Here is a 14387-nt window from a genome sequence, read left to right on the forward strand (position 1 = left end):
GTAAAAATCCTATATAGAAATGCATCCAATTTTGAATATCCAGAAATACTTTCTTGCTATGTATACCTCATCACAGTATTTGATTTTGAAATAATAGCTTTTTAATATTTTTTTTTTTAAAGAAAATCTTCATTACTGTTATGCACTTTCAAAGAACGTGAAATAACAAATAGGGTCAAATCCAGAAACTAGCAAGGCAAAACTCCCACTGAAGTGACTAAACTTCCACAGAAGTCAATGGCAATTTTACATGGCAAAGGACTTCAGGACCTGTCCCACCAAAATGAAGGGCCTGATCTGAGAGGTTCTGAGCTTGCAGGCAAGTTGCAAATGAGCACCTTTATATTGGGATCAAGCCCTGGGGCTGCAGAAAAGAAACAAGAATAATTGTTGCAATGCTCAAATCCCTACTGTGATATTAATTAAAGTATTATAAAGATAGCACACATTCTGAAAGCTTCAGAATGCAATAATTCAAAGTAGCACTGACAACAGATATCCCTGCAAAATACTAAGTACATGCACTTCGAAAAAATTAAACATGCACTATCTTTCAAATGAGTAAAAAGTCTTGTATTTTGTCATCTGATGAACCTTCTTCTGCTATTTCTCAAAAAAATAATGCTGAGACCCTCTTTACACTATTTATGGATACATATACATTTCATAACAGAAATTATATGATAGAAATATTTCTCACAGAAGCTGCAGAGATGGTGTGAGCAAAAAACTCCCTTCTGGGATTTTAGTAAAAGCAGATCTCACAAAGGATCTGGAAAGAAGAAAAACACAACCTTATATTAATGAAGTCTCATATATGCATGGTTATAATACTGATCTGGTCATCACAGAGAAATGTTTTTATGCAAGTACTGAAAATAAAAAATAAAAAAATGGATGTTACAGGTTTCCTACAGTATAGAAGCAGGTATAAAATGGTATGTGTGCACAGACACAGACAGACAGACAGATGAAAGAGATGTAAAAATCATGATTCAAGAATGCAGCACAATTTTAACACATTAGCTGATGATTCTGAATGCTGGAGGTACTCCCTGCAGCAAGCATCCTTCGGTATGCACTGAAAACACCACACATCCTAGTTCATTTTAAATCATAAATTAAATAACCAAATGCTTACAGCCCTTACAGTGAGATAACATCAGGCGGAACGCTGCGAGGAATAGATCTGGCATTTTCACATAAAGCATTATCTTTGGTACAAGTACACCAGGCAGGACATTTTGGCTTCACTGGTTTCTTCCCTTCAGTCAGCAAAAGCACAGATAAAAGGCATAAGAAATAAGCAATTCTTCTAAAGGGTCTGCTGGCATTTCCCATTCTTTTGATCCGCTCTCGTTCCAGCCAGTTGAAAGAATATCCCAAAACATGAACAGGGGTTCTTTATTCAGCCATTGGATGTCTTTCTATAAGTCCAGGTCAATATTTGTCTCTGCTTTCCCAACCCTTTTCTTTCTCTTTCACTCTGTTTCTGTAGACAGAAACCTGCAGCTGATCTGTGTATTTCCACTCACTCAGGCAACGTACTGCTGAGAGAAGAGACCTGCGAGGTGCTGTAAGATGGGGAAAATCCAACCGGCTGAAGGAAGAAAAAAAAAAAAAAGAAAGACTTGCATCACCACAAAAACACTGAGCACAACACAGCATTAGATTGCAAAGTGATGTAACTGAGAAATACACTGCTTTCTGTTTTCACAGGGAGGCCCTTTCCCTGTTGCCAAAAATAGTACAGCATTATGTTTTGCTGGTGGGTGGGTGAGTGGGTGTGGGGTGGAGTATGTGTGTGCGGGGGGGGGGATCTGTCATCTTTTACTGGATCCCTACAACCTCAGGAACCTTTGAGAATTATGCTTCGCATATTGCAAGCAGCAGAACTGAGGGCAGTATCCCCTGGAAAAATGAAATCAAGGGAAACCATCAAAAGCATTGCTGCAAAAGCTGTTAGATTAATTTTTATCCTTAGCTTTATTGCACATAGTTGTACCACTGAAAAACAAGCTGCCACACATGGAAAATATTACAATGTATGAGAGAATGCCTACAACTGTCATTCCTAAACAAAATATTTTCTCATGCAAAATAGACCCCAACTGCATTTCTAAGAAAATGGAAAAAAAAAAAAAAAAAAAGGGGGGGAAAAAACGTTCTTATTTGTTACATATTTTCTGAGCTGGTTAAATGAAGCAGACCAGGCACTGTTCAAAATGGACAATATTAATTAAAAGTTCAGGTTCAAAATTTATTTGCTGGAGACTGGTTTGATCATTTTAGATGAAAAAATAAATGTTTTTTAAACACTGGCTATGTTAAAGCCAAAGTTAAGAATGGACTTTCTTTGAAAAGTGACAGGATAGGGACAAATCTTGATGGAAACAATGAGTACTTACAATACTGCCTGGAGGCTGCAATTTAAATTAGTGCTAGGTGCAGCACAAATACTCTGCAAGAAACAGCCCTCATCCTGAAGACTTTACAGTAAACTATATTAAATATTTCATGGGGAGCTTAAGAAAAGCAGCACCTAAGTGTTATTATATAAAGAATGGTAAGACAAAACTAATGAATGCCAAATAGCTGGAAATCCAGATGGGATGTTTTTATTTTATCTGATATTGGATTGCTATTAGAAGAATTTTGCAAACATAGGTTTTACACGTTCCCTGTCAGACTGTCAGCACTGTTTGAATTACACAGATCACAAAGTCTACGAGGGTCAGCCAGATGGTACAGAAAGTTTGATACATTCGTGCTCTCTGTTGACTTCTTCACGTAGGCTTTGTCTCCTCACCAGCAGCTACCTTTGAGACAGTTCTCTCATTGCTGCTGGTTACTTCTCTGATTCCATGTCGCCATCCAGTTCTGACCCTTTGATCCTGCTCTGCAGGCCATGAAATCACAAGACCAACAACGGGCCATGTCTGTCTTCCTCAGAAATGATACCAGGAAGTCCCTAGCACATACCCAGACGTAGATGCCCAGCAGGAATTTCAGGTCCTATGGGTGTGAGGTGGCAAACAGAGACAATAGCCTGCAAAGCAGCAAGAAACAAGGATGGCAGAACCCCAATGTTACTGACTCCTTGCCTGGCTGTGGCTGAAATCTGTCTCCCCACAGTTGAGAGGAGGCTCTAGACCCACAAAATTCACAGCAGACAGATGGACTGCATCCTCAGAGGGGCCTAGGATCCTCAAAAATGTGCAGAAAGCTTTCAGAGGGCCACTTCCAAAGGCTCCTGCTAGGAGATGGCTCCAGCACTTGTGCATTAGCTCTCTCCCCTCCATGTGCCCACGCCTGCAGAAGGAAGGGCAGCTTGCACAGCTCACATTTTCTCTCTCTCTGTTTTTTGTTTTTTTTTTTTTTGTTTGTTTGTTCGTTGCTTTTTTTTTTTTTTTTTGGTTTTGTTTTTAAATAAGCTCTTTATTAATTCAAGTGTGGGACCAAGGTTTCGGCTTATAAGAAAATCTTCTATATCAGCAAGTCTCTCCTGAAGCAGGATCAATTTCAACTAGTGACACAAAGCTTCTTTAATACTGAGCCCTTCCACCTTTCATTAGAAAATGGTACAGAATTATAGCAACTAAAGCACTGAAATCATTATAAAGCAAATGTTGTTGCTTTCCCATGGGTACAAAGGTTACTTCTTGCTCTGGAAATGTTATAAGTGTACTACTGAAAAGGACTCTGGATTTGTAGAACTTGTCTGAGCAGAGCACCCCATCTTTGCCCCTCTGAGATGGCCTGTGGCACAAAAGCACAAGCTTCAGTGAGGTGAGAACCACAAATTCTCTAACTTTTTGCTGAAAGAGTAGAAGGCTGTTTGTTTGTTTGTTTCTGGCAAAGCTACCCATTGCCATGGCAATGGTTTGCCATTGATGTTGAAACCCATGTTGCATTTTCTTAAGCTCATTCACTGAAATCCACCATCAATTACTTAGGCATTTCTTTTCAGTTTATACTCCAGCCACATCGTGACCCTCATGAAAACTTCAGAGCATAGCAGTTTTTCCGTAACAAAAGCACATTCTGCAGCAGAGCCGTAACCTGACTCCAATTTCACCCGTGCAGAGAACCGCCTGGAAGTTAGCTTTCTATTCCAAACTAAATGACAAAACAACTGCTTCCCCACCTCCTCTCCTTCCCCTTCCCCCCCCCCCCCAAAAAAAAAAGGCAAATATTACGAATATTTATAATGTCTCTATCAAAAGAGAGGCATAAATTACATTTTTCTGGGTCCTTTTGTGCCAAGCTGTGTATCTCGTTTCTTGCCATGTAGTAGTTGAAAAACAAATTGGCTCATGGCTGTTCAGGGCCATAACCTGCTCTCCAGCCAGCACCACACTTGGCTCGCCCTTTACATTTGCCATCATTGCTTATTTTCTGGCCACAAACAGGCACTGGGCTGCTGTGCCAGTTCCTTCTCACTTGTGTTTCACGCACTGGGTCAATGCCATGCAAGTCAAAATGTATTTATTTTGGTTTCAGCCTGGGTTCTGCGGGAGGGATGAGGGAGGCCTGGCTTGTGTTGCTAGGTGTGCTTCTCACGATTTGGCAATGCTTTAACAGAAAAATCTTCACCTTGCCACACAACGGAGGTGCTTGCTGGCAGACATGTTCCCATATGGGCAGCGATAAGCCTGTACCGTGCTGCTGGCTGCTGTTATTCGTTCTGACTCCTCTTTGGTATCGTATTAAGATTGCCAAACCTAATCCGGGCCCTGCTCGTTTTGTGCTCGGCTCTCGCCTCTGCCGGCTGCTTCCCGTAGCCAGCGGCAACACGCGGAGACCAAGACCCGGCCCCGGCCCCGGCCCCGGCCCCGGCCCCGGCGATGCCCTCGCCTCCCCAGCGCGGCGGAGGCGCCCACCGCTCCCTCGCCTGCTTTCCCCCTTTCTTTCGTCTCCTTTATTTTAGCTCAAGCAGGTCTAAGAAGAAGCCCTCAAAAACAAAAAGCCGAGGAACGAGGCCAGTCTGCTCCTTGGAGACGAGGACCTGCTTTTCTTCTTCCTCGTGTGTGGGATCCTTTTAATTTTTGGCCTCTTTTTTTTTTTTTTTTTTTTTTTTTTTTTTTTTTTTTAACAGCTGAAAATCATTCATCTTTGCATTACACTGAGATTTTAGTATTTCCTATACTTTGTTAAGAAGCTATGATATTTGTCATCTTTAATTTTGACCAAAGCTAAGTAATTCCTAGGAAATAATTATTTCCCATATATTCACTCTATATGGTAAGAATGAAATAGCTTATTTCTTTCTATTATATCCAAATTGTTTGGTATTTTGATAATACCAATAGTTGTTAACAACCAACCATCTAAGATCAAGTGCAGGTAAATGACATTCAAAATTCAAGATACTTTTGCTAGTTGTCATTTAAGGTATTCACCACCTGGTATTGCTCGCACTCTGATCAGATTTAGCACAACTTTTGCAGCTTGGTTTCTAGTCCAAACATAAGCATTTATTGTTATTATTTACTTAAGATCAGTTTTTAGCAACTATTCTTGCATATCTGGTTACAATATGAATACTTTTATGAGTAAACCTGTTTGCTAAAATATTTGAGGAAAGCAAACAAAAGGTCATAACATAGAGCCAAAAATTATTTTTAAAATATTGAATAAATTTTTGAGGGATTAACTCTACTCCACTGGCTGTATTTGCATATTCACATTGGCCCAATATGTTTTCATTACCAACATATGGCAAAATTTTAATAAGCTTCCTGTGGTTTCATGCTGACTACATTTGCCTTTACAGATACATATACTGTTACAGTTATCCTTTATTTTATCCTACTTTTAGAACATTTTAAGAAAATTTTGTTGCCTTTTCCATGTTCAGGATGAGCTGCCCGCACATACAAGGCCTAATCCAAAATCCACTGACAGCAATGGCAAGACAGTAAACTTCACTGTGCTGCTCAGTGTTAAGTCCATGATGTTTCACCACAGAGATATACAAGAGTCAGAATCACACTCCAATGTTCAGGAGTCCCCTATGAAGAGAACATTGTTCTTGCTACATTACCACTGTGTTTGGAGCAGAAGGATTTGGGGATCAAAGATTCCCGCAAACACCTCATGATCTGAGTTTTTACTCTCCCAGTGCCATCCCTTACAATAAACAAAATGAAGTCTTTTCAATTTCAGATAGTTCTGAAAAGAGCATGCTTTGGGTGGGTCTGTCCCCAGGAGCCATTGCCAGGAAGAGACCTTCTGCAGGCTAGGTGCAACAAAACTCAAGATGCCTTTACAACAGCTCATAGCACAGAATAGCTTGTGAATTACCACAGAGTTGTCCAAAACTTTTTATTTGGAAAGTTGTTCTAACTTACTTTTCCCTTCCTGTCTAAAAGTGGGACAGTCAGTCCAATCCTTGTGTCAAAAGGCTGAGAAAACGGCTACTGTAATTGCTGCCAGCTTTAGGGGAAAGAAGAACACGGAGGACAGCCTCCTTTCCCTTGCATAAAGGGGTCCCGTCACAGTTCACCATGGAGTTACAAATAACCACCTCTGAAGAGAGCTGGGCCTTAGCTCTCCTGGCCAGAAGCAGGACGCCTGCTCTGCTGCCTGTATCCTGGTCAGCATACAGGTGGCTCTAGGACTGCTCACTGGCTTAGGTGGGCCAGAATTTGACCAATGACAAACAGTACCTCACAAGCTAAGTGCTGTTATCTGAACTATCGTTCTTTAAGGAAAAAACAGATGTGCAATGTATGCAAGCTCATCCAACATCCTGGGTAACCAGGAGGGATAAAGGCTAAGCAGCTAGATACAGAGCATTCAAAATGTACTATGTTTAGCTATCACAAGACTTTTAAACTATTATCACAAAATTTTAAGGACATAGTCTATAGTCTTTGAACAGCTGCTATTGACAATACTGATAATGTTAAGTTTGTTTAAACGTTCTTCTGGATGACTGCTCATGCTGATCTGACTATCTTCCAAGACAGGCAAATCATAGAATCATAAAATGGCTTGGTTTGGAAGGGACCTTAAAGATCATCTAGTTCCAACCCCCCTTCCATAGGCAGGGATGTCACCCACTAGATCAGGTTGGACAAGACTGCATCCAGCCTGGCCTTGAACACCTCCAGGGATGGGGCATCCACAGCTTCTCTGGGCAACCTGTTCCAGGGCCTCACTACCCTTACAGTGAAGAATTTCTTCCTAATGTCTAATCTAAACCTAACCACTTTGAGTTTAAGACCATTCCCCTTGTCCTATCATTATATACCCAAGTAAAGAGTCCCTCTCCATCCCTTTTATAAGACCCCTTTAAGTACTGAAAGGCTGCAATGAATTCTCCACAGAGCCTTCTCTTCTCCATGCTGAACATCCCCAACTCTCTCAGCCTTCCTTCATAATCACCTCAGCTCAGTACCTTTATTTTATGTAAGTAAATAAAAAGAACAAAACAAACAGAAAAAAAAAAACAATAGCCATCCTTCAGGTGAGACATGTACATAACCTTAGTTACTCCTGGATTGGCTGTGAGGGATACCTCACAAACATTATTAAACCTGTTATGCTTTTCACCCTCAACTTCCAGTTCCCTTAGAGGCCATACATTCCTGCTCCTCTGAATGGGACTGGATGCCTGTATGAATCACAGAGCTGGGGTTGCTCAGCTCTCCCCCAGCTCATGCCTTTTGTTTCCCAGCACAGTGGGACCAGTTGCTTTCTCAGGTGTTTAAAAGGCTTGGGAGCTTGGTTATGGAGTAGCATGCTTTGCAGCATGCAATCCAAGAGCATGTAGTCAACCATTCTCTCAAATACTGGCCACTTTCCTCCAGAATGAAACCATTCCTCCTTCATCTCTGTTGTATGTGTTTTGGCTTGAAAACACTGACAGTGGGTATATAGAGATGGGGGACAGGAGATGGACACAAAACCAGCAAACAGTTCAAGAGCTAAAGAGAGCACAATTCAAAGGTGGACCTGAGACCAAACCTCATACAGAGAGAAGTATTAAGAAAGGAGACAATAATACACTGGGTTTTCACTTTCTGCAGAATCTTCTCTTTCTGCATCTTCTCAAACTTTCTGTAGAACTTTCAAGAAAATCTGCCAGTAGTTAACTTATACTCTAGGAAGATCGACACCTCACACAGGCAGCTGGAAAAGGAGGCACCTTTCAGCCAGACAAAATGCCCAACCACTGCAATGGAACTGGCATCAGGGTCATACCTAATCTGAGTCCTGCTGTAGGATTGAAGTGCCCTCTATAGGAACTTCTCGGAGAGGAAAAGTCATGTTGAAATATGCAAGCTACCATATTTTTCCCTGCATGGCCTGATCAGACATTAAGTCATGATACAACTAAGAAAATCTACAATATTAAGTTTATAACTGGAAATGGTCTCATGACTTTTGAAGGAAGTGGCGTGGTGATATTAAGAATCTATGCAACACTTTCTGTAAGGGGATGGTTTCTCTCTTCCCCACTCTTCCATGGCCTCTTGGTTCTGTTGTGTTCCACAGCTCACTGTTGTACTATTTATGAAATCAGTAGTTGTCCCTAGGAGGTATCTTTCATGCCTACACTGAAAACGCAGAGTGATAGAAAATCCAGTCCAGTAAGAACCCTGTATCCGAAACACAATGTCCCAGATTTTCTAGTGTGAGCAAGTGCTTTCTGTAGACCCAAAACAACATACCACTGTCACTGCAGCTAAATGCCATTTAATTGGCAGCAAGAAAAGCCTATAATACATTTCTTCATGGAAAAATGTTTGAGATCCTCCAGTCTGCCAAGATGCTAATTAAAAACAGACGGCACATTATAAAATCCTTTCCTTGACCTGTGCTATCTTACATTGCCCTTCTGTACTTTTTTCATGGCATTGAGTCCCCGTAAAATTATTCTAATCTGTATAAGCTTGTATTTAATTTTCCTTGTCATTTTGCAGAAAGAAAAATGTAACTGAAATGTTTTTTTATTTAAATGTACATCAGAAAATTATTTGTTACATGGCAGAGATAACGGGCTTTTGAGGAGAGATTAAAAACAGGAGGTTTCTAAGTCCTGAATAATTCACAATGGAAGAAATCTTAGCCCTACTGAAGTCGCTCAAATAGTTCAACTAAAAGCCTCACTGGAGTGCCACTGACATAATGAATTGCACAATGAGAAGGATGTGCCTCATCAAACACATATTGCTGTTTTATGGTTGCTAATCAAAATGTTTCGAAAAGCTGGGATTTGGACCAGTGCTGAAACATCTTAAGGGTTTGTTGCTGATAGCTCCACAAGTGTATCTTACTAAGTATTTATTAACAATTAAATAAATTTGAAAAAATACCTTTCCCTACAAAACACTCCCTTTTACCTCAACTGTTAGATGGCCCACTTTACCCCACCCTATGGTGGGCACACTGTGGCTGTGCAGAGCCCAGCGCAGGTTCTCCATCAAAAACGACACAGCACCCAGCTGAATGCCCTGCTCCATTTCCATCCAAGTCGCAACCCCCTGCTGAGGAGACTTTGGAGTGCTGAAGAAGCCTGCCACATCTCTGTTTGTATGCCAACGTGCTCTTTCCTCAGTACAGCTTTAAGGAAGGATTTGCTCTTTTGGCTGCCTGGCTCTCCCTCTGCAGTGGGAAAGCAAAACCAACAAAACACTGCGTCTAAGCACTGGATGTAATTTTTAATGTAATTTTCAGCTCTACAGAGGGATACATGTTTTAGTTATGACTGCTCAGAAGCTTTTTTCCCTACCTTGTGCATAATATTTAAGAAGTTCAGATTTTGAACATGCAATGCTTCCTATATATCACTTTCCTAAGACAAGCATCCAAATGCCATACAGCTGAATTTCTTTTAGACAGCGATCACTGTTAGGCAGCTGCAAGTTTCCACTGTTGTTGCCATTGCGACTTAGGCAAAGAGACATTAAAACTGGAGGGCCTAATTCCCAGTCTTAATATAATACATCAGGAAGAAGTAATAAGCTCCTTTTTGAAGCAATATAGCTCCCCAGTTAAATAAGTGACACACACTCCTGATTAAACAAAGGCACATGGGGCTTTTTCCTAAGCATTGTTTTGAAGTAAATGGATGAATATGGGAGAAAGAGAAAAGGACAAGAAAACAGGAGTGGGAATTCAGAAAGAAGCCAGCAGGAACATCAGAGAAGGAGAGATTTTGGACCCTAGGCATTGCAAAGAGGATCCTGAGAAAAGTCTCTGGAGAACTTCCTGGAGCAAGTATTGGCTGAAAAGAGCTTGGAGCTGCACGTAGTCTCCTGCTGTTTAATTTGTTCTTCACTCAGGGAAATGAATGCTATGCATTCTCTGCAAATAAAAACTGAATTCAAGATACCTGATTCCATTAACAATTTATCTTCTTAAACATCTTTTAAAAAATGAATCTTAAAGATTGACTTTTTAAGTAACTGTTCAGGTCAGAAGTAGTAATAATGCTCTGCTGCATGCTTCTAACACTTCCACCTCCGCTCGGGGCGAGGCAGATCTCCCTTCATAGATACATTATATATATTAAGATCTTTCTCTAGAGAGCGAATGAGCTATTCTATATATAGCTTCTATTCACAGGCAAGCACCACAACCACTTATTCATTCTTTTCATGCTTTACCTGCTGTTTTCAAGGCTGCCCTGCTGCTAAAAATAGCTTCACGTATTAGAGGAGGGTTGCTATAGATTCAGAATGGGTGATGTCGGGAAGCAGCTCAATCCTTCTGCTGAGGACAGGGAGGACCCACGTGGCTGTGGCTCGGGGGGGCTGTGTTACTGTCTGTGACCTGGGCTCTGCTGCCCTTTCATAAAGACTCAGGCTCCAAGGTGGGGATATTTATGTTGTTCTAAGACTGCACAGAACTGCAAATCTGAAACAGAAATCACAGATGTGGACTCGAGTGTTAAGGCTTTGTTTTTCCAACTGTACTGCTAGATCACTGTACTACAGTACTTTCAGATATAAATAGCACAATAGCTTCTTTTTAGATTGGGATAACAATTTCATATGTTGTTTTAAGGGCATATTTTTTTTCTGCAGGCATTGATGTCTCCAACTCAGAAAACATCAAAATGCTTCTCCAGTTGTTCTTAACAGAGAGCTGAAAGGATGACAATTCATCAGCTATTTGATTACCTTCAAGACAGCAATAAAACCACATCAAAAAATTGCACTACATACTGTTGTTTTGAACTTCTGGCAGTGTGTCCTCTGGCAATGCTGACAAAGCTAATGTTAATTTTGGAAGTTACCTCCCTGTCTAAAATTTAATGGATAATGCAAATGAAAAACTGCTTACATGTAACTATCCAGATCATACACTGCATAAAACAGTGAAGTGTGTTATAGATAAGTGTCATTTGATTGTTCAGGTTATGAAACCCAAGTTTTCAAAATTCAGCTAACAAAAAGTTTTGGAGTTATAGAAAGAATATTATTTTGTCAAACCTTTAGAAATCATTTTTGTACATTGGCGGACTATCTCTGGTTGCATCCCTTCAGGATGACGAAAATCAAATTAATGAAGTAAAAGAGTGTCTGAATGAGAGTTAGTGTTCTTTCATTGTGTGGTAAATCTTTCCAAGTGATAACAACTTGATCTTGAACTTCAAGGCAAGATAGATGCGTTACAGGGCAAGAATGGAAGGCAAAATATTGGTCATTAAAGTAACTACTATATAGAAATATGGCAAAACAGAAAAACTGGAAGGACTTCTATTCCATGGTACCCATTAGCTCCCAAACACATATAAACCAGGTTCATTTCTGTATACAGAAAACTGTAATCTTACTTGGTTTCTTTAACTTTCTTCACAATTAGGTGATTTTAAAAAATTACAGTGAAAAGTTGAAGCTTGACATAAAACTGTTTGCAAGAGAAAGGTTATGTATGATTCAGGAGTCCCATATTAGGAACTGAATTTAATGTTTAATCTCCAAATACAAATTTTCCTAGTTCTTAAAACTTGTGGATGGATTACAACCATATCAAAGCTAAATGACATAGTCAAAATAATGTTTTCCTTTTGTTAAGCGAATCAGATTATAGAAACCTTCTGAATACTGACTCTGTTAATGCTGAGGTTCAAATAAAAACTATTGTACAAGGAAAGAGTGGCAAGGGTTGACTAAAACCAGATTTTAAAATGTATTAAAATGGATCCTAATAAACTTTAAATAATATATTCCATCTTTTAAGAACTATATATTTGAGGACTGTATAATATAGACTTGTGAGAAAATTTCATTATATGCTAAAGAAAATGGTGTCTCACCCAAATCTCACTTGAATTCCTGACCTTCATCTTTCATGTGGTTATATTTTATTTCCATTCAAGAAAGGCAGTCATTTAGATATGTAACTCTTAACATTTTAATATATTGCTTGCAAATTGAATGTGGTTTCAGCAAATAGCAGGATCTCCCCCAAGATGCAAGCTTGAATATTTCTTTTTACTTACTATACTTTCCTCAGCAATTTTTTAATGTAATCTTTATAGTTGTGGATATTGCATGGGTCATGTTTGCTGGTTGTAAGTAACATAATTCGATATTTGTAACTAGGTTAGACTAACTGTTCCCATTTAGGATAGCTATCCTTCCCTTTCCACTTAGATGCATGAAATGAATAGTATCCTGGAAATACTTTCAATAGAAAGGCAGATAGTATTTCAGTACTTCGTGTCTGAACAATCTTTGTGATTAAATAACACAAAATTGTATTTAATTTGAAATATAACCCCTATTATTTCCAAAACTGGCAATCAGTAATATATTTCTACTAATGAAAGGACATTTCTAGTATAATTGCTAGTGGCATTATTAAATGAGGTCTCACATTAGTACTGTATAAGCATGTTCATTAAAAAAAAGTGAAAAAGGAATTTTCACTGATTCAGTCTAGTTCACTGCACAGAGTGCAGTCTTTATATCCCTGTATCCTCCATTTTCCACCAAATGGTCAGCTGTTGATTACCTCAACCCAGATACTATCAGCCTCTACATCCAGTTACTATACTGCTTTACTTTACTATGGAAGTAATCCCACTGAAACCATAAAGTGGATTGAGGTTTGCTTCTGTCCCCATTATGCCTTACTATGCTCTTGTACCTTCTCTTATAAAATAAATAAATAAAAATCTATCATCAGTGTGATTCCAACTACTCACAATACCACTGCATGTTGCAAACCATCTATGCTGTCAAATATTTTATTTTCTTAGCTTTAGGACACTGAAAACCCTGTGATGAACATGCCTGAGCAGTTACAGAATATTTTACAGAACTGGCCTTCCTGATTCCTGGATTAACATCTCAATTTTTGGTTAAACTAAGGTGCAACACATCTCTAAAAGTACTAATGTTTTCTGGAACACATATGCAGGAATGAGGCCTTATTCCTCTATTAAATTATAATGTAGACTGAAGGCCCTGAGGCACCCTTCTTTTCCAGGTTTTCTGTAATACTAGGCACACTAGTAGTGCTTAACTGCTTCTAAGACTGAGAGGATAGAAGCTTGTCAGCACCTTTTTATATACGAGTCTTTAGATTCCATACATTCAACTGTAAATGATTTGTACCTTTCCTCAATTATCACGGTAAGTAAATTATTAATGAATATATATACACAGCAGACATGCACAAAATTGCATGCTATCAAGAAGCAAGGGAATACATGTTTTTCACTATAATTTACAGTTGCCATGGGCTGTGATTTTGTTCACATTCTTTTTATTTTCACTGAATAAATCTAGTAGGAAATAACAAAATGTATTGCCTTTTTTTTTTTTTTTTTTTTTTTTTTTTTGGGGGGGGGGGGGAATTTCCACTTTACAACATTTTCCTTATCTCTTGCTTCTTATTTTTCTTCATTTCCCCCTCACATAATAACTGATATCAAACTGGAAGAACAGATTTTCCTTTCTCTTTGATTTATGTATATGAACATCATCAGTCACTTTCCACCATAACAGATCTAGACATAAAAGTAAGATTAAGCATTCTTTGCTGTCTTAAGAAAATGTTCATACTTTGGGGATTTTAAGCATAATACACTTCTAAAATCTCCTTGAGTGAAACCTGGAACACTCTGGAGGAATACTTTCTGTATTCCACTTATTTCAATGCAGGTTGATAAAACTAAGGAAAAATATTTTGTGCATATTTATAATTACTTTTTAATTAAATTCCTAACAGACTGAGGTGACTGTACTTGTTTATGCATGCTTACAAGCACGTGGAGTCTTAAGCAAACTGTTCTCTGCATAGCTGCCGGACTGTAACCTCTGGAGACCAAAATCACCTGCCACGCAGCAAACGGGGAGTAGCAGCGCCAATTAAAGGACAGCAGACAGGAGTCTACATAATGTATCTCTGGGGGATTTGTT

The 14387-nt window shown here is 39.2% G+C and overlaps 2 protein-coding genes across 6 annotated transcripts in view; one reads left to right on the plus strand and one right to left on the minus strand.

Annotated features, from left to right (window-relative positions):
* The window catches only part of LGI1 (leucine rich glioma inactivated 1), a 30829-nt gene that overhangs the window by 10743 nt on the left and 5699 nt on the right, over positions 1–14387 (minus strand). For 2 of the 5 annotated variants that reach the window (XM_068688062.1, XM_068688060.1), the window contains exons 2-3: positions 1151–1600; positions 701–772 (exon numbers count right to left, since the gene is read on the minus strand). In XM_068688062.1, the coding sequence (XP_068544163.1) occupies positions 701–772; positions 1151–1341 (263 nt within the window). In that variant the 5' untranslated portion in view covers positions 1342–1600. Of the gene's footprint in view, positions 1–700; positions 773–1141; positions 1770–14387 lie in introns of those variants that run through there. The other 3 variants (XM_068688061.1, XM_068688064.1, XM_068688063.1) reach the window with 3 other exon arrangements.
* Positions 4826–14387, plus strand: part of LOC137859234 (protein FRA10AC1 homolog) — a 39070-nt gene continuing 29508 nt past the window's right edge. The window contains exon 1 of the mRNA XM_068688072.1: positions 4826–4846. The gene's annotated coding sequence lies outside the window, so the exon portion shown is untranslated. The remainder of the gene's footprint in view (positions 4847–14387) is intronic.

The sequence above is a fragment of the Anas acuta genome, chromosome 7 (genome assembly GCF_963932015.1).
Source record: "Anas acuta chromosome 7, bAnaAcu1.1, whole genome shotgun sequence".
NCBI lineage: Eukaryota > Metazoa > Chordata > Aves > Anseriformes > Anatidae > Anas > Anas acuta.